At 42.2% G+C, this 20,203-nt stretch overlaps 1 protein-coding gene across 1 annotated transcript in view; it reads right to left on the bottom strand.

Annotated features, from left to right (window-relative positions):
• Nucleotides 1–20,203, bottom strand: part of WDR64 (WD repeat domain 64) — a 136,417-nt gene that overhangs the window by 62,636 nt on the left and 53,578 nt on the right. The window contains exon 10 of the mRNA XM_077812175.1: nt 15,027–15,166. Coding sequence (XP_077668301.1) covers nt 15,027–15,166 — 140 coding nt within the window. The remainder of the gene's footprint in view (nt 1–15,026; nt 15,167–20,203) is intronic.

Below are 20,203 nucleotides of genomic sequence, written 5' to 3'. Positions count from 1 at the left end.
ACACTGGGGAGGAATGGGAGAAAGGAGAAGGGTGACTGCTTCAACTCAAATGTATCTGAAATTAGCGAACTTTTTACTTCAAGCTGTTTCCACCAAAGTTGCAGGGCCTGTCTCTATTTATTTTAAACATCTCTAGAACATTTGCTTAAGCTAAGGAGAAAGTGGTGTCTCTGTTTGTATGTCAACAGGGCTGGTCATCTAAGCACTGAAACTGATACACTTCTTCCAATGTGCTTAAAAGAGTACCCACAGTGCTGTGGCTCCTGTGTGTATCCCAGACCCTGACTTATCTCAAGTATTGGCAATGGTGGTAGCTTGCGAGGATAAGAGAGAGGCAAGACCATCTTGCATCATCCTCAGACGTGTCCAGCATTTGCTGATCAAAGAAAAGGTTATTAATCTGCTGGGTTTTTAAGGGGGGAGGACGTGAAATTGCAGGGATCCTAGAGAACCCCCCTAAGAGCCCCACTAAAAGCTCAAGAGTACTTGACAAACTTCCTTTTTATGCTTTAAAATTCCCATCAGCCTGGTTATAAGTTATATGAAATCAAAGTGATTTTAATTAAGGGACATTAGAGTTACTCTAAACTAATCTTGCCAGGATCTTTAGAGATGAATGATGCTACAGGACTTCATCAACTACACAAATGAGGCTCACCAAAATCCAGCCATCTCTGGGGCAGCACGAAGCAGTCATTCTTCCCCATTCACCATATAACACATAACACAGAACCACTGAAATGTAGGGCTGAAAGGGACCTCGAGAGGTCATCTAGTCCAGTCCCGTGCACAGAGGCAGGACCAGGAGACATGAAGAATAAAAGCTGCTTTTAGGCTGAAGTGTTGATCCCCCCCCCCCGCATTATTGCATGGCTCAATTGTCTGAAAGTGTTAATCGAAGACTATAGAGACATAGGGACTTCACAAAGAAGGGAGCGGCATGATATGTGTGATCAGTGTCAGAGTACTCAAAGGGCAGAAAAGGTCACTATGCATCAAGCCGAGATAAAGCTGCAGTTCTGCTTACCATGGTGTTTAACAGAGTAAGTTATCTGGAGAGAATGTAGTTGTCTCTCCTGTGATCCTTGAAGGTGATCTAGCCAGGTATTGCAGCTCTAGCTAATTACTAGACGATGCAGGAACAAATTGTTACCAGTGGGTTTACTCAGGAGGATATAGCCCTAATATATTCATTCAATGCTCTGCAGCAGTTGGCTCAGCAATTAGTGCCTTATGAAATAGATAATTTGGTGAAGTTCAAGATTGTCTATTACATTTCGGAATCAAATACCAAACTAGTAGTATCATCATACCAGGGTACAACCCAGACTAATGAGCAGCTGTGACCCCTGCCCTGCAACCTTGGGTTCCTTACAATGCCTTGCTGAAGTAGCTCCCACCTGGGCTGATCACCAACAGCCTTCCAGTGTGCAAACCACACCTTGAGTGTCTGTGTGAACTGCAGCCGGCCAGCTACACCCTGGCTCTCATCAGCTTCAGTTACACTGTAGTGTGACCCCAACACCCTTCCGCCCCCGTGTCCCAGATTTCCCCCCAGAAACATATGTTATGTACTGCCCAGCCCTCTCCTAGACAGTACAAAAATATGTTAAGTCTGTTATTCCTTAAAGGGAATAATATGCCAGTTTATGATCTCAAATAATTATTTAGACACTTCAGTTTAAACACACTGGATTAGATAAAACAGTAAAATATGTTTATTAACTTTGAAGAGAGATTGAGTGAGTCTACAAGTACATAACATAAGAACGGCCATACTGGGTAAGACTAATACCTAACAAACTATATCAGATTTAAGCAAAAAGTTACTCACCATATGCTTTCAGCAGTTTTACTGACCAAACCCTATAGATTAGGGCCCCTCCCCAGAGTCCAATGAATGTTTCCTTTGCTGCTTCAGGTGTGGTGATTGTGATGGGTGGGGGGTGCCTTGGGCTGTTTGTCCCTCCTTTTTATGGTTTCAGTCCCTCTCCTGAAAAACATTTTCAGCTGGGCACTAGGAGACAAAGGGTCTCTGTGGAAGGACTGTCCACTGCTAGCTTCTTACTTGTTTGAGCTTTCTTTGTGTCCCTTCCTGCCTGATGACTATTTAATTCTTAAAATGCAAATTAGGCAGAGCACACACTCCTTTGTTTAGGACAGACCTATTTGCCAACCTCAGTTTGGACAGAGTTGTGGGGTTTGGAACATGTGTTAATAATGCGATACAAGGAAATCTTATAACTTCACATACAATATTGCTACACATTTTATCAGGACAATGCTGACCAGCAAATTATGAGTTTTCAAATGATACCTTACTAGACTTGACCAATGCAAAATTACTACAAGTGTGTGTGAACACAGGAGTATTGTCACAACCTGCTTCACAGGCACCAGTATAAATGGATTCCTATCTCTGGATTATGGAGTTATGCTAGAGAGAAATCAAGCAGGGACATAGGCAATGTGAATCTAATAGAACCTGCTGGCTTATTAGTGGGTACTGGACCACTACTCCAATTGAGATGGACGGAAAGGATCTAGCCAGTGGGGGAACTGGGTTATACAGTTCTGAATATTGTCAGTCTAGGGCTTCATAATCCGTGATGGGCAGGAAAAGAAATATCCTGATGTCTCAGGAGATCAGGGCTCAGCAGACCCAAGTGTTGTGTTGGAGAAGAAAGTATTACGCTCAAAGATGACTGGGGAGGGAAGGCTGAGTAACAAGAGGCCTAAGAATTGCCATCAATTTCTTATTAAGCAAGTGTGAAGAGTTCACAACTTGGACCTACTGTTTGAAGCTTTTTGCACATTCAGGAAGACAACACCGTATTCACATTTGGAAGGCTCCCTCTCCCTTGCAAATCACACAGCCATAAGTTCTAGAAAGGTGTTTAAAAAAAGAAAGCTTAGATTCTGGAGCTCAATTCTGTAGCCACAGAGTTGTGGAAACCCCAAGGATCTGAATAAGAAGCTAGATAAGTTCCCATCTATTTCATACTTATATACTTAATCATCACATGCCTGTCCAGAGTCTGAATATCTGCTGGATCACCACTATTAGAGCCCATAAGAGGAAAGACTGCATTTTTGAAGGTACCTGTTAAATTGTTTAACATACGAGCTAATACAGAGATTTCCCTCAAGCCCTGCAGTCACACACTGGCTCTAGGCATGCATTTCAAGTATATGTTATATAAATAGGAGAGATGTAAAGCAGATACATGTGCCAAAATATATACTTTTCAATTAACTCCAGTTCCTTTGTGGGCTTTGCACCTTCCGATGGCAAACTAACCAAGAGGCTGGATAGCTTGCGTATTAGAAAAGGGCGGGGAAAACTAAAAGCAGGAAAATTGAGCTTTTGATCTAACTTACTAAGAACAAATATTCAGCATTCTTGAAGCACTAAATAATCCAGACGTGTGAATAAACCCCTAAATTTCTAAGGAAAACATATAGCTATAAATAATTGTTATGAAAGCTACATCAGCAAGGGAAGGATTAATTTTGATTCTCTAAGCAGTATATGATAAAATACATCATAGAGTTACATAATTTCCATGAAACGACTATAATAAATGGATGACTGGATCAGTTGTCCCAAATGTCTTTGTTCCAATTATCTTGATTACATTTAATGGTATTGATATACAGTACACTTCAGTACAATCCTGGATTAGATTTTTAGTTAATGTAACATCATGCTTACAGCTCAGCTGCCCTCATATTTTGGGAAGATCCAATGACTACATTATGAATACATCCTTAAAAGAATGACATTTGACTTCAAAGTAGGTTAGAGTAAGTGTCAATACTAATCCTCTGAGGCAAGGATGCACACAGCTCCATCTAGCTTTTCAGAAGACAGGAGGCATATGTGACAATCTCACATGGCATGCACTGTGGTATCTCAGAGCAAGCTTGGCATTAAAGGCATTTAGATAGAGGATACTGGACTTCAATAACATTAAGGTTTGAGTGAACCAGAGCAAAGCCATGCCATACTAATGTTAATCAAGATAATGAAGTACCATGCTTCCTATCCTTCCCCCACCAGAACACCTAGGGTTCTGCACAAACTGGTCAGTGATAATTAAAACAAAATATGCATGATGGACTCTGCTTTCCCTGTTTTTTTTAACAATATATTTGATTTTGTGCCTATATGAGAAGCTGTGTGATGCAGATTGAAGAAAAGGCAATGTGCATTGGGAGTCAGATTTTGCCATGCCCCAAAGCAGATATGCAAGAGATCAACACCCCTCCTCCTCCTCTTCCCTGTGCCACACCCCACCGACAGCCTCTTAGCGAATGTCTACATGGCAATTAGAAACCCATGGCTGGATTTGGCTAGAGCCATATCCTGCTCACCTCACTCACCCAAGTAGCCCCAGTGGATCCCTTCCGTGGTTTAGCCCACTAGAGCCAATGGTGTTACAAAAGGAAAGAATATTGACCTGTTGAGTTCAATAGATTACTGAGGTGGGTAGGAGAAGAAGGTTTTAGCCCTTAGTTTTTAGCAGCCTGATGTTTAAAATTAAAGCACACAAAAGCCAAGTGTTTATATTCCCTGGACCCCGCATGAGTAAAAGAAAGAATGGAGTAGTTGTCTCCTAAGAAGTCTTCAGTAAAAGGGCCACCATGTCCAAGCACATTCACTGATTTTACTGCACTTGTTTTCAGAGCACACAGTGAAAGATCACTTTTCATATCATCCCTCCACCACATGCTTTAATTCAATGGCTCCTAACCTAGTAGTCTCAATGCAACTTTGGTGGCTGTTATACAGCCTACAGAGAACTTGGATAAACCCATAAATATTCTTGCTGGTACATTGAAATACAACATAATTTATCGTTCTGAATTTTAAGAAGTAAACACATAGGAACCAAAACCAGAAAGAGAAGAAACAGGCTGCTCCCCAAGCAGTGAGATATTTCCCTTCCCCCACCCCTTAAGTAAAGCTGTCCCATTTCAGACAGGCAGTCTGTTGACTGACTCAAACCCAAATCACCTCAAGGCAAGCAGGGCAGGAAATCCCTCACACTTAAGGTGATAGCTTGTCATTTTTTAAAATGAGTTTCCAATATGCCACTAGGGCCATCTTTGTGGTGGGTGGTTTGGTCCTGAGCCAACTGAGCATTCTAGACATTTTGTAATGCAAAAGAATGACATTTTGTTATTTGGTTTAGCTTCAAGATGTCAGAAGAAAACAGTAATGGGCAAAATCTCCATATTGAGGGAGAGTCCATGCAGAGTTTGGGCATCAAGTTGGGAAGGAAGGAAGGAAAATATTGAAGAAGAGAGACATACCTTACACAGTATTGCTCTGTCTAGGTTGGATCCCTGCTTCTCTCACCAGCTATTCCAACCTCATTACCACTGTCTGCACCCTAAGATTGCAAGGGCTTTTTCTTTCTTCTGTAATTTTACTTTATCACCCCCATCACTTACATAATTGCTATTTAGGCCTTGATTCTGCAGGGTACCCTATGTGCCTGTGCAGAGCCTTATTATCTGCGAACATACAGCCTCATAGATCTCAAAACATGCTACAACATGGTAATGCACTATCCCCTGTTTCCAGATGGGGAAACTGAAATAGAGAGAAGTGACTTGACCAAGGTTACACAGCAGGTCAGTGGCAGGGCCAGGAACAAAACCAAGTGCACTGGACTGGGAGTCATGAGTACTATCTATTGGACCATGCTGCCTCTCTTTAAAAATGTAACTGGCTCAAGTGTGATTGCACAAGAGTCTCGACATAGCCTGGGCTTTGTGTGGGGGCAGGGAGTGGAATGGAGTGCAGTGCAGGCAGGTAAAGCAGCTGAGATGTAGGGGTGGGGTTGGCAGTGGGATGTCACAGGGTTAGTGTGGGAAGGTGCAGCACCCAGTAGGGGTACTAGTCACGTAGGTACAGGCAGGGCATGATATGGGAGTTCTAGGTTTGGAGGAGTTGGGGACATGGTGGTAAATTGTGAGTGAGGGGTAGCAGAAGTCAGTTCAGTGAGACTGCATTGGCCTGGCAGGTTTGTACAAGAGTTGGCAAAGTACGAAAAAGAGAAATGCCCTCAGGTATCTGACATGGGCAGGTATGGCCCACACAGGATACGGTTACACACTGCATTTGGGGTTTGATCCCATGACTATTTGTCACTGCTGTCCATTCCTGAAGTCACAGGGGATTAATTTAGGGGCAGACAGACCACAGGGAACAGTTGCCACAAGGGAATAAGGGATCATGACACACGAGTACAGTCAGCTCAGAAAGAAGTATTTCATCTCCCAGGGCCAGACAGCCCCAGTGCAGACCTATCTGGAGCCTCCCGGGACTGAGCTACTGACTGCTGAGGAGCTGGATGATTGGTTTATGGTGAAGCTTCAGGACTACAGAACCATTCCCAGTGCATGGGTGTCAGGTACATTCTCTTGTCTCTGTTGCACAGAGTATCCTGCAGAGTTTACTTATGTTAATTTCTTAAACTTTCGACAATTCTTGCTCCTGAAAACTGACTTCTGCAACAACCAGTGTCAAAATCTAGTTGTTTGTGTGTAGTTTGTGGGATTAGGAGATGGTTGGGTAGATAAACAGAGTCAGAAGCATTATACACATTTGCAAAAAAATAAAAATAAAATTGTCAGTCATTTTTAAGGCATTTAAATCCCCAAAGGCTTAATCAATTTTCTTAATATACTTGATGCCAATAAACAAACAAATCCCATATATTTGAAAGTATACAGGTCTTAAAAGGGAATTCAATGGGAAAGTGATTGCAACCATAGCCCCTATTCCTACCATGTACAAATGGACTGCTACACCCACGCATTGTATATTGCGGAATCAAGGCCTTTAATTATGGAAACAGTATCACCTCTCTATAATTAATTCCAGGCCCAACTATGCTTCCACTCAAGTCAATCAGAGTATTTGCCATAGATTTCAGAGGCAGAGGACTGAGCACACTTTAAAACACTAAATATATTAATTTAATTACAATTGCTAAAAGAGTGTTCTGCCTATATAACCCTCAGCACGGTAGATTAATAACCTTTATGCTGTGTGTTCTTGCCTTTGGCTTACAATGCCTTATCCATGTCATGGCTCATTATCTACCCGAATATCCTGAAGCAGCAAGGTGTATCACTCAGCTGTAATTCTGAAGTCTGAGGTAGCATTTCTTCTAGAAGTATATATGTACTATCCGAATCTCCCTTCCATACAGAGGTTTTTTAGTAAGTGTCCTAAGATGTTGATTCTGTACTTGAATGAGCCATTTTGTTTTATATTCCAATTTCTTTTAGATGCAAAAGACCAGATATAAACTCAGACACTGTAAAACATTATCTCTCTCATTCTGTTCTTGGTAACTCTCAAAAACTATATTAATATTGGGAATTCCATGCATAAAATCAAGAGGAAAAATGTTGCAGCCATTTTGAAAAACCATTCACTGCACACCAAACTGGGCTAATGGCTTCTGTGGAGTCGGTTCAGACAATGAATTAAATACATTCATACTGATAAGCCATACAAAAAAGATTGCAACATTTCCAATCGTTACGTATGAGTTTGCATGTTATATATGAGGCATAGTGATAGACCTTAGGAAAACTTGTAGAGGAAAGTTGCTGCAGATGGCTCGTATGCTTACGGTGAATATCTGGACAAATAACATTTGGGAATTAGATAAGGTACATCTACACTTTCATCGGTGGTGTGTGGAGTATAGACACCGCATGCCCAGCTAGCACAGGTATAAATAGCAGTGTAGACAGTGTGGCACAGCTGAGGTGAGAGTGCCTGACCCCCTAATATATTTATTTAAAAACATTTCTATATACACAACTAATAGTTTCTGTCTATATAAGTGACCCCACTTGGTCTAACAGCAAGGATTGAACCTTGTACTTTCAGCACTAAAAGCTTGAGCCTCTCTCATTTGAGCGAAATCCATTAGTAAGTTCTACATAATTTGTATTTCACTCACATTTTACTTATGAAGATTTTCTAGAATACATTTACATTGTCACACACCCCCATGTGACAAATTCTTATTTGTATTCACAGGCCAATGAACAACGAGAGCAACTGCTAGGCATTCAGTTGGACTGTCAACAAAGTAGACTAGCCACATCCTTACAATATTTGTATTTTTTGTATAGAACTAAATATATCTGGATTCTCCCTAAGTGTCTCTCTCAACCTCCTACCCCACAAACCTCACATCTTTTCAAAATGTAACTAAAAATGAACTTAAAGGGAAATTTATCACCATTTTAATTAAGCTACTGGATAAATTATCCCCAGATGTCGAGTCTCCAATTGGCAGACAAAAAGCAATGATATTTAATATTATGTATCTCACAATTACACACAAAATTCCTCAGCTGATTTTTCTTAAGGTACAGAGATCATGGAATGATAAAATACGCAAGTGAATTAGTGATCAGTGGGTGGCAAGGTTATACATATGATGCAAATCCAAGAAAACAGCCTTTGGGAAAAGTCAGGAAAAAAAAAGTCTCACGCTATCAGGTACAATTTCAACACTAGAAAACGGCTTTCATTTCATCAGCAGGATGTAGCAACCTCTTACACCTTCTATCAGAAATAATTTCCAACCAACAAGCCCTCAGGCTTTTGGCAAAACTGGATATGTAGCTTTAAAAAAAACAAAACAAAACAAAAAGTTGCCTGCTGTTGATTTATTTTCATTCCATTTTTCTTAAGACAGATGTTTGCTAATAATTATATCTATCACAACTATCCCTAAGGTACCCAAACATTGCCCAAATGAGGATTACACAGACAACATTTGGAATCCAGGCACTCAACTTTCACTTAACAGCAGATTGTAACCACTCATCTTTAATACAGAATTATACTGCATAGAGACTACAGAACTAAACCAGGACCCTGGAGCATTGCATGATGGGATTTGTAGATGGACTGCATCTCCGTACTGAACATGGAGTGGACACAGACCACATTATACAAATTCAGGCTAGCTTTGATCCAGTCTCATTTCGGCCACCTATGAATTACGTAGTCATTCAATACAGTTATTAATAACTTGGCACTCCAGCCTTGAAAACATGTCTCCCTTTCAATATCATTTATTAGGTGGGAACTTTACCTATTGTGCAAGGTGTCGATCCTGCAAACTCAGCCATGAGTAATAGTATGCATTTGAGTAGTCCCATTAGCATCAGATAGATTACTCGTACATAAAATTAAAATATGCGTAAGTACTAACTAGATCAGAGCCTAAGGGAGTGTCATGAAGTAGCTGAACTGAGGTATGAGTGAGCAGTTAGATTTTTCCTTTTGGAAGAACTGAAGGAATACTCTAGTGGAGAAATAATTTGCTAGTGACACATCTGGCTGATCCTGACTCTAAATAGATAAGTCACATAGGTCTTATGGTATAAGTCTAAAAAGCTTGAAAGAATAGGTGACCTCTCATAGAGAAGTTGAAAAAACATCTAATAGATTTTATAAAAAAGTAGGACACATTCTCTGCAGAGAATTTACTATCTAACAGCCCATTTACACTGTAAAAACAGCAATGTCGGAAACTCAGGTATAACATGGTTGTGCCAAACATAGTTAAAACACACTTCAGTCTTGCAGCGTACACTAGAACTAGCCATCATCCCAAAGTACACTAATGCCTAGGGCAGAATGGCCTATGCATTCTGAGGACACAGTTAAAACACAGTTTGCTCCCATCTACAAAGCAATCAAACCACCTTTTAATCTGTCTGGCAGCCATTGCCATAGGAGGATGAGAGAGTCAGAGGTTGTCTCCCTATTGCTTTTTTTGTCCTAACATGAAATGACCCTGCTGCAGAGAGTTGTCACATTGCAAGTAAGAGCCCAAAGACCAGTACCAGGCAGCCGGAGTGTAGGAGGTACCAGCAACTTGTGGGCAGAGGTGAAGTAAGCCAGTACAGCATACCGGCAAGAGCCAGTACGCCATGCCGGACCAGACCGGCTTCCCCAGGCTGGCGCTTTAAAGGGCCCCGGGCTCCACACAGTGACCAGAGCCCCGGGCCCTTTAAAGCGCCACCTGAGCCCTGCTGCTGGAGCCCCTGGGGTAGCGGCGGCAGGGCTCCGGCCGCGCTTTAAACGGCCCTGGGCTCCAGCTGCTGCAGGGAGCCCCAGGCCCTTTAAAGCGCCCCCAGGGCTCTCTGCAGCGGCCAGAGCCCCCGGGCCCTTTAAAGCCCCCTCCGAGCCCTGCTGCCGGAGCCCCGGGGTAGCAGCGACAGGGATCCAGTGGTGGTTTAAAGGACCCGGAGCTCTGCTGTGGTAGCGGCGGCCAGAGCCCAGGGCCGTTTAAATCACCCCTGAGCCCTGGGGCTCCCAGCTGCCTCTGCAGCTGAGAGCTCTGGGGGTGATTTAAAGGCCCTGGGGCTCCAAGCTGCAGCCGGAGCCCTGGGGCCTTTAAATCTTTAAATCTTGAGCCCCCGGCTCTTCTGGTTGAGGCCACACCCCCTGCTCAGGACTTCTGAGTACTGGTAAGTCCTTTAAGTTACTTTCACCCCTGCTTGTGGGAGAGGTGCAGGCATGTTGGTAAATCTCAAGAGGCATTGCCTCAGGTGGCTGATGGAGTGACAGTGCTGGGGAAATAGTGTTGAAAATGAATGCTTTCTCCCGATATTCCTCAAGCTAAATTTAAGCCAAAACCCTGTAAAAGTCCATATTACAATGAACGTTTGATTACTGGGCATGCAGCATTGCAGCCTGAAAGTACAGAATTGGGTCCAAAGAGGGAAATATTTTTAACCAAATTTTGAATTTCTCAACAGCACCATGTTTGAAGGCTATTCTTTCCCATGCACCCATCAGCACAGACTTATTGGTTATTTTACAGGCTATTTCTCTTGGCTTATTATGGAGTTTTTATTAACTTTCTATTAAATAATTTGTGTGCTGTGTAAAAAGAGGCTTCAAAGAAACATAAAGACAAGCCTGAGGCACTGGAGAAACGTTTTCTCAAATGTCTGACAAGAAAGGCAGATGGCAGCTGAAGGCAGATTTCAAGGCTGTGTTGTCACTACTGGTTTTAATAGCCATAGAAACTAGAAGGCATGCAGCTTTAGATATTAGTGAACTCAGCCTACCTCAACTTGTAGAGTGGGAGAAACGGAACGTGTGTATGAAACTCCAGACAAAATTTGATATTTGTCATCTGCGGAGGTGACAGTCTGGTCCCATTAAAGCCAATGGCAAAATTCCCATCAACTTCAGTGGTGCTAGGATTTCACTCAGGTGATTTAGAAATAATAAAATGCTATTAATCAAAAGGCAATGTAGAAAGCTGGAGGGGGAAAAAAGAAAGATTTGTAATTGCAGGAGGAAGGCACTAATGTTATTATAGAAGTGCTCAAAGACAATACCTTGTTGCACCAAAAGCAAGAGGCAGTGCAGACTGCTCAGTGTGGCCAAAGTCTAGGCAATTTGGGCAGGTTGAGACACTAACCATTCAGGGTGGGTTTTCACAAAAAAGAAAGCAACAGAACCTAAAGGGAAGATAAACAGTACTGTATTTTTGAATAGTACAGTTTTTTTCTAAGAAGGGACCTGGTGCCCCCTATGTGAATTCTGATCTTTCTCACCTTCCTTTATATTAGGGAGGAGTAAAGGTCAGGGTTGCCTCATACTTTCAGATTTCACTAGCTTCCCCCTTGCTAGACTTTCTGAATATTGTCTGGAAAATTGTAATTGAATGTTCATCTATGCGGAGAGGCAGATTAACCTCATCTTCCCAGCTGTAATCTCTTCAGAAGGAGACTGATTCTCCTTTCTATATTGAAAGAAGTCTTTCGAATGGGGGAATTAATTTAAGAGGGATTCTAAGGTGCTTCTTGTGGCTCACTTTTGTTTGAGCTAAGGACTATATCATAAATGGAGGTCTGCAGACAGGGTGTCATTTATTTGCAAAGGAAAAACATCCAGGGAAACAAGCCCAGAAGAGAAAATTAATCACCTTAAAGAACGAGCTTGTGCTTTTTAGAATATATGCAACTGTCTTGTTTCCAGCCAGTATCATTTGCTGTCAGTAAAGGACAGTAATGGACTTTCTGAGTCTGATGGTAAGCTTTAGTGTTGGCACAGCTTAAGGTTTCCGGAAGAGATGCTTGTTTGGCTCAGATGAAGATATAATATTGAATCAAAATCAGAAACAATAGGGTTCATCTTACTAACTCTCCAAGAATTATACTGAAAAGGCCCAATCCTGCTCCCTTTGAAGTCAATCAGTAAACTCCCATTGAGTTAAATGAGAGTGGGAACAAACCTAACATTTTTACTTTTGATTTTTTGATGGCTTTTCCTGTGAGAGTTCCAACTTGTATAGCCAGCATGTAACATTTGACATCAAAAAGAAGGTCTGGTTTTCACTTAATCAATACTTTGATCCATTAATCCCTGTCAAGTTACTTTCTTTAGATCTTGCCATTACAAGGTCCACTCTTTGTGAAGGACTTCATACCAAGTGGCAACTCGTGATGTATTCTTTATTTTCCTCTCATTCCACCACTAATTAACAGATCAATACATAGGAGGCTAAGAATTAGAGCTGGTTGGGAATTTTGCATCAGAATTATTTTCTGAAAGAAAATATAGTTTTCACAAAATCAAAAACCTTTCATGGGAGAACTTCAATTTTGCCAAAATGTTGATTTTCCATTGGAAAAACTGATTTCATTTCGGGGGGGGGGGGTTCAACCCAAATTGGAATATTTTGATTTGTTGAACCCTTAATTCTTTGTCAGCTCAATATTCAATTGCATTTCCCTATTGTGCCACATTGCCCCATGGGAATTGTAGTTTGAGCCCCCCTTCCCTCCTATGGGCTGTGCTCCTGGAAATATTACAGCTCCCATGGTGTAATACGAATTCTCCTCTGACTAAGCTGTGTGGTACTTCATGGAAGTCATGTAGATGTAGGCGCATCATAGAAGACATAGTCCCACCAGGGAGGCTGGCCCATAGGAGATAATGGGGGCCCCCAGGCAACTTGAACTCCCACAAGTCACTTGTATATTAGAACCTCGAAGACATGAGCATCAGAGTGACAGACTGGCTGGTCAACCAGACACCAAGTGAAAACAAAAGTAACCAATCAGGCAGCAGCAGATCCCTCCCGCCCCCCCAAGCAAATATTGTATTGTGCCTTTATTACATCTTAAAAGGTAGGCACATCTGGGCTGCCTATCTAATGTTGAACTGACTCAAAACAAAGCATTCCAGGTCCATTCAACAAACCAAAATGAAAATATTTTGATTCAGAAAGTCAAAATGTTTTGTGTTGATTGAAAATGGAGAAAAACATTTTCACATTTCCAAATTGAAGTTTTTCAGACTATTTTGTTGTGTGAAAACTTTTGGTCTCAACTTTTCATCTCCAGAGCAAAAGTTGGATTATAATTTCCCAGAGGATGGAATTTCTGAATTTCACTCACCTCTACTATGAATATTTTAGGCTGACAACCCTGTGAGGCATAATCCAAAGGTCTGAGGACAGGACTGGGAGCTAGGAATTTCTGAGTGCTAATTCTACCTCTAACATGGCTTCCCCTCTCTAGCCTTGGACAAATCTCATTGCCTCTGCCTCCACTTCACCGAGTGTAAAATGGAAAGAAAGTTTGTTTCTAAGTCTCACGTGTGTGGTTTGTAATGTTGTCTAGTGACCCGATTCTGCAAGGATTTAAGCATGTGCTTAATTTTACATGGTGTGAGCAGTCCTGCTGACTTCAGTGGGACTACTAAGAGTGAGTAGAGCATAAGAATAGCCATACTGGGTCAGACCAAAGGTCCATCTAGCCCAGTATCCTGTATTCCAGCAGTGGCCAATGCCAGGTGCTTCAGAGGGAATGCACAGAACAGGTAATCATCAAGTGATCCATCCCATATCACCCATTCCGAGCCTCTGGCAAACAGAGGCCAGGGACACTTCAGAGCATGGTTTTGCATCCTTGCCTATCCTAATAGCCATGGATGGACTATCCTCCATGAACTTATCTAGTTCTTTTTCTAACCCTGTTGTAGTCTTGGCCTTCACAACATCCTCTAGCAAAGGGTTCCACATGTTGACTGTGCGTTGTGTGAAGTATTTCCGTTTGTTTTAAACCTGCTGTCTATTCATTTCATTTGGTGGCCCCTAGTTCTTGTGTTGTGAGAAGGAGTAAATAACACTTCCTTATTTACTTTCTCCACACCAGTCATGATTGTATAGACCTCTATCATATTCCCCCCTTAGTCGACTCTTTCCTAAGCTGAAAAGTCCCAGTCTTTTTAACCTCTCCTCATACGGAAGCCGTTCCATACCCCTAATCATTTTTGTTGCCTTTTCTGTTTCTTTTCCAATTCCAATATATCTTTTTTTGAGATGGGGTGACCAGATCTGTATGCATTTATTTCTACCTTTTGTTTCCTATATTTTAACCAGTTACTGATCCATAAGAGGACCTTCCCTCTTAACCCACAACTCCTTCCTATACTTAAGAACTTTTGGTGAGGGATCAGGTCAAAGGCTCTCTGAAAATCTAAGTATACTATATCCATTGGATCACCCTTGTCCACATGCTTGTTGACTCCCCGCAAATAATTCTCGTAGATTGGTGAGGCATGATTTTCCTTTACAAAAATCATGTTGACTCTTCCCATCGTGTTGTGTGTCTGATAACTGTTAAAGAACAGAATTAAGTTAAGTTAAACATGTTAAATTCTCAGAGACTATTTCCTGGAGTCCCATGGGAGGCGCCGGGACTCCTGCGGCCTTGGTTCATAGTATAAAATAATTTGAATATTAAAAAAAATTACATATTTCATTGCAGGAAAGTCCTTTATGAGCCATGTGTAAGAGTTTAGTGCATTGTTTACAGTGTAAAATACTCTAATAAAAATGTGATAATTAAAACCTATAACCATCAGCAGAGGTAACTCAAAGTGTAACTAACTTTACAAGCATTCACAACAGTGGTTTTCATGAAGTTAAGGGACAGTACTTTACCTTTGCAGTGGAAAGGCTAATAATGTGCTGATCTTTTTCATTTGTGACAATCTCCATGACACTAAATAAGTGTCCCAACAGCTTCCCCACTGGTTTGGTGTTTATATTGGGATGCCATAAACGGAGAACTTTATCATCACCTGTGAACAGAAAATATCCATGGCCCATTCTGTGTCCAACATGCAGACTATCGCAAAATAGATTCTGAATAAACAGCCTAGTTTTTTAAAAATGGCTGCCAGGACTGCAAACACAAATCCTGCTTAAATCTTTGTATTTTTCATACCAAGGGCTTGATGCTCAGTTGCCTCTAGACCCCGTTACACTGCTTAAAGTGTAATTAACTCACTCTTTAAGGCCCTTTAATGTTACCAAAGTGGTGAAAAGGTGTAAATGAGAATCAAGCCTTTTGTACCCATCTGTGCAAATGTGATGTTTGCACACAATTTAGGAAGCCACTTTTGAAATTTGGTCCTCATATTATATAGTAGTTTTTTCCTGCTAATTATTTCAAACATTTCCAGCAAAACCCAAAGCAACACCAACACACCTGGATTTTGGCTCAGATACAAACCCCAACGCTTAAACCAGCTGCACTGAAAAAAGTTTGCTATTTTTCACATGCCTTTAAAGAGAACCTGGGTCCAATTTCAAACAGACATTAACATATTTATGGTGTGGCATCAAAATCATACCAGATTTATGGCTTTATTAACAGTTAAATACTGAGAAGCCTTTAGCACCATATAAAAATCAACTTAGCCCTTCCTAAATAGCTTAAGGCACAAAACCAGTTACAACTTGATAGTTATCACTAAGTTTTACTTGGTCACTCCAAACTTGAAGCAGAACTCAGAGAGCAAAAGCACATGGATCAAAACTGGAGGACATTCACCCGAACCTCAGAACCAAGTCAGCCAAATTTCACACAGCTTTATTTGTTATTTACTTTGAGAAGTATAATCTTAAAGCTTTTTGAGGAAGAGACTGCACAGATGCATTGTCCTTTAGACCTGAGCCATTCAGAGTATAAACTAGTGCGTCTCCCAACCTGCTCTACAAACACACTACACAGAACAACAACTCAAGTCACCCTTTGCCTGGATTTAGTTCTATTAACAAAGAAAAGAAAAGGAAAAAATAGATGTCAGCTCAAATCTTCTTAGGGATCTTCTCTGAGGACCACTGCATTCTCTCCCCAGAGAGTCACTCCATTCCTTCTTTATACCTAGGTGGGGCAATAAGTCATCTGCCTTAGTGAGCCAAAAGAATGCATATAAACCTTTTACAGCTGGATCAACACTTAACCAGGTGGCAAGCACTGTCAGCCTATAAAAATATAATAACTGGTCTGCTGGAGTATTCCAGTGCATTCATTTCAGCATTGTTTGAAATAATTCACCAAATTGCTAAATTATTCAAAACAATCCGGATAAGAAGACACACAGTTTTAAAGTTAAGTTGGTTTAAAGTTTTTGGGAAAATACATAAGTTTCCTAGCAGATGGAACCCAATAAAATGCAAATCACAGAAGACATATTCTGGTCCATAAGAAATCAAAAGGGGAAAAAAAATCTGCCATCTGGTAATGAATCAGCTGTGTTTCAGCTGTGGCTTTTTAGAGCTTAAATTAGGCCACTATGGGTTTGTTACATCATACTGTTCCTTTCTCCAGCCTTTCACTGCCTTTTAATTAGAGTGGGGACTAGTAGAGAGGAGACCAGGGATCAGTTCTTGACTTGGTTAGTGTGTAAATTTGGGTAAGGAAAGCAAGGCCAAGGAAGGGCATCTGTTAAAATGGAGAAGAGAATGTAACTTTATAAATGATTTTCAGATAAAAGGTCCTGTGCATGTGGAAAACAGTATTTATCATTAAATTTGTAGGTCCAGTTAGGAGACACATGAAGAGATAAGTCTGTTCATTTTTCCGGGTTCATCAGGGAACCGTCAGATCTTAGCTGTCAGTGTTACTAACCACTGGTATATAATGCAATGATGTGGTCACACAAATGACTGTAATTACCCCTTTCCCTTTAAGTCACCACATAGCTGTGCTCCACTATCTAGGATTTCATGTTTGAGAAGTTAAGTCTCTTGTCTTTAGGCACAAAATGTGAACCAAGAATAAGGGCAGCTAGTTGTTTTCAAGGGTTGCTGGGGAGGAAGTCAATCCTCACCACTGAATTTAAACTGGTCCCCATCCCACCTCCCACCAATGGGGAGGGAAAGAGGAGATGCCACTGCTCCCCAGTACCAAGGACACCCTCCTCATGTTTTTGAACGTCTGCATTGATCCCACATGCATCTGCCAAAACCCAGCTTCCCTTCCAGGGTGACCTCTCTGATGGAGCAATGTGACCACAATACCAATATTTGCAGTATATAGGGAATCTGAGAGCACTATAAAATAAACAGATTTGAATATCAAAACACCACAAATTATTACTTGTATTATGGTAGTGCCTAGAAGCCCCAACCTAGACTAGGGTCCCATCATATTAGCTTTTGGCCACTCTCACATAAATTTCTACCCCAAAGTGCTCATAGTCTAAATAGACGAGGCAGACAATGGGTTGGAGAAATAAATGTGCTGCCCATTTTACAGATGGGAAACAGAGGCAGAGAGAGACTAAAGGTCAGTTTTTCCCAAGTGCTCAGCATCTGCAGCTCTTGCCAGATTTTAAAGAAAGCTAGGCTCCCATTAGGCACATGCAGTGCCCAGAAGCGCGCCCATTGTTCTCAGTGGGAATTAGCGACCAACTAACAGCATTTGAGGAGACTTTGAAAAGCACAAATGGCTGCAAGGTGCCCCTCTCCCACTGATGGCCAATGGGAGATAGGCAAATAGTTGCCATTTGTGCCTTTACAATTCTCCCTCTATGCCAAGCTTCATCAGAGAAATTACCCAATACACCCTTTTAGTTAATTTAATAGTTCTTTTGAAAAATACAACCCTTACTAGACCCAAGGTCACACAGTCAATCAGTAGCAGAGCTAGGCTTTGAACCCACTGTTCCCAAGTACTAAGACAGTACCTACTGTGACGAAGTTCCTCCTCTGCCTTGGTGGGTCCTGCACTTATTGGCGGATTTTGCTCGCCTCAGAGATTCACAGTAGCCCTCAGTTTGGCCACTTTCGTGGCTCAAATCTGCCGTTCACTCAGATAACCTCATCACTGGCCAGCATGGGGAAAAGGAAGGAGAACAATCCCCACAGTCTCTGCTGGTCCACCTAGTGGGTTGGGAGATAGGCCAGGGACCTTCCCCTCTGGTGGGACCCACAGTCCAAGTCAACTCCTCCTGTATCCAATAGGGCCACGGGGGGGAACCTGGGCCGGGCCCACCCTGTACTCTGGGTTCCAGCCCAGGGCCCTGTGGATCACAACTGTCTATAGTGCTTTGTGTAACACCTGTGTGGCAGCTACAACTCCCTGGGCTATTTCCCCATGGCCTCCTCCCAACACCTTCTGTATCCTCACCACAGGACCTTCCTCCTGATGCCAGATAGCATTTGTACTCCTCAGTCCTCCAGCAGCATGCCCTCTCACTCTCAGCTCCTTGTGCGCACCTCACTAACTGGAGTGGGAGTCTTTTTAAACCAGGTGTCCTGATTAGCCTCAATTAATTCTAGCAGCTTCCCAATTCACTACAGGTTTCCTAATTAGCCTGCCTGCCTTAATTAGTTCTAGAAAGTTCCTGAGTGTTCTGGAATAGTCCCTGTTATTTTACCGCGTGAAAAGGGACCTGCTTAACCTGGAACTAATGTATCTACCTTCGACCACTCTTTTGTAGCCATCTGGCCTGACCCTGTCACACTACTTACAAGACCAGCCTTCCCTAGAGAGTGAACTGCTTGTATTTGAGTTCCTTAAAACTTCCATTTTTGAGTTTACTGAGTTCTGCAGCTGAAGTCCCAGTTGGCTGCAGCATCGGGGACCTTGTTGTAGGTTTTAGGTCCATCTTGCCATAAAGTAACAAGAGGTCTTGTTTATAATGTGTTCAGGAGCAGAGCTCTCAGCCTGCAGATTGCAGGAGGACAATCCTGAAGCACTTACATGAGAGGAAAGTGATCAGGAACAGTCAGCATGGATTCACCAAGGGAAGGTCATGCCTGACTAATCTAATCGCCTTCTATGATGAGATGACTGGTTCTGTGGATGAAGGGAAAGCAGTGGATGTATTGTTTCTTGACTTTAGCAAAGCTTTTGACATGGTCTCCCACAGTATTCTTGTCAGCAAGTTAAAGAAGTATGGGCTGGATGAATGCACTATAAGGTGGGTAGAAAGTTGGCTAGATTGTCAGGCTCAACGGGTAGTGATCAATGGCTCCATGTCTAGTTGGCAGCCGGTGTCAAGTGGAATGCCCCAGGGGTCGGTCCTGGGGCCGGTTTTGTTCAATATCTTCATTAATGATCTGGAGGATGGTGTGGATTGCACTCTCAGCAAATTTGCGGATGATACTAAACGGGGAGGAGTGGTAGATACGCTGGAGGGTAGGGATAGGATACAGAGGGACCTAGACAAATTGGAGGATTGGGCCAAAAGAAATCTGATGAGGTTCAATAAGAATAAATGCAGGGTCCTGCACTTAGGACGGAAGAACCCAATGCACCGCTACAGACTAGGGACCGAATGGCTAGGCAGCCGTTATGCAGAAAAGGACCTAGGGGTGACAGTGGACGAGAAGCTGGATATAAGTCAGCAGTGTGCCCTTGTTGCCAAGAAGGCCAATGGCATTTTGGGATGTATAAGTAGGGGCATAGCGAGCAGATCAAGGGACGTGATCGTTCCCCTCTATTCGACATTGGTGAGGCCTCATCTGGAGTACTGTGTCCAGTTTTGGGCCCCACACTACAAGAAGGATGTGGATAAATTGGAGAGAGTCCAGCGAAGGGCAACAAAAATGATTAGGGGTCTGGAACACATGACTTATGAGGAGAGGCTGAGGGAACTGGGATTGTTTAGTCTGCAGAAGAGAAGAATGAGGGGGGATTTGATAGCTGCTTTCAACTACCTGAGAGGTGGTTCCAGAGAGGATGGTTCCAGACTATTCTCAGTGGTAGAAGAGGACAGGACAAGGAGTAATGGTCTCAAGTTTCAGTGGGGGAGGTTTAGGTTGGATATTAGGAAAAACTTTTTCACTAGGAGGGTGGTGAAACACTGGAATGCGTTACCTAG

The sequence above is a fragment of the Eretmochelys imbricata genome, chromosome 3 (assembly GCF_965152235.1).
Source record: "Eretmochelys imbricata isolate rEreImb1 chromosome 3, rEreImb1.hap1, whole genome shotgun sequence".
Classification (NCBI taxonomy): domain Eukaryota; kingdom Metazoa; phylum Chordata; order Testudines; family Cheloniidae; genus Eretmochelys; species Eretmochelys imbricata.
This window is presented reverse-complemented; position numbering and strand designations above follow the sequence as displayed.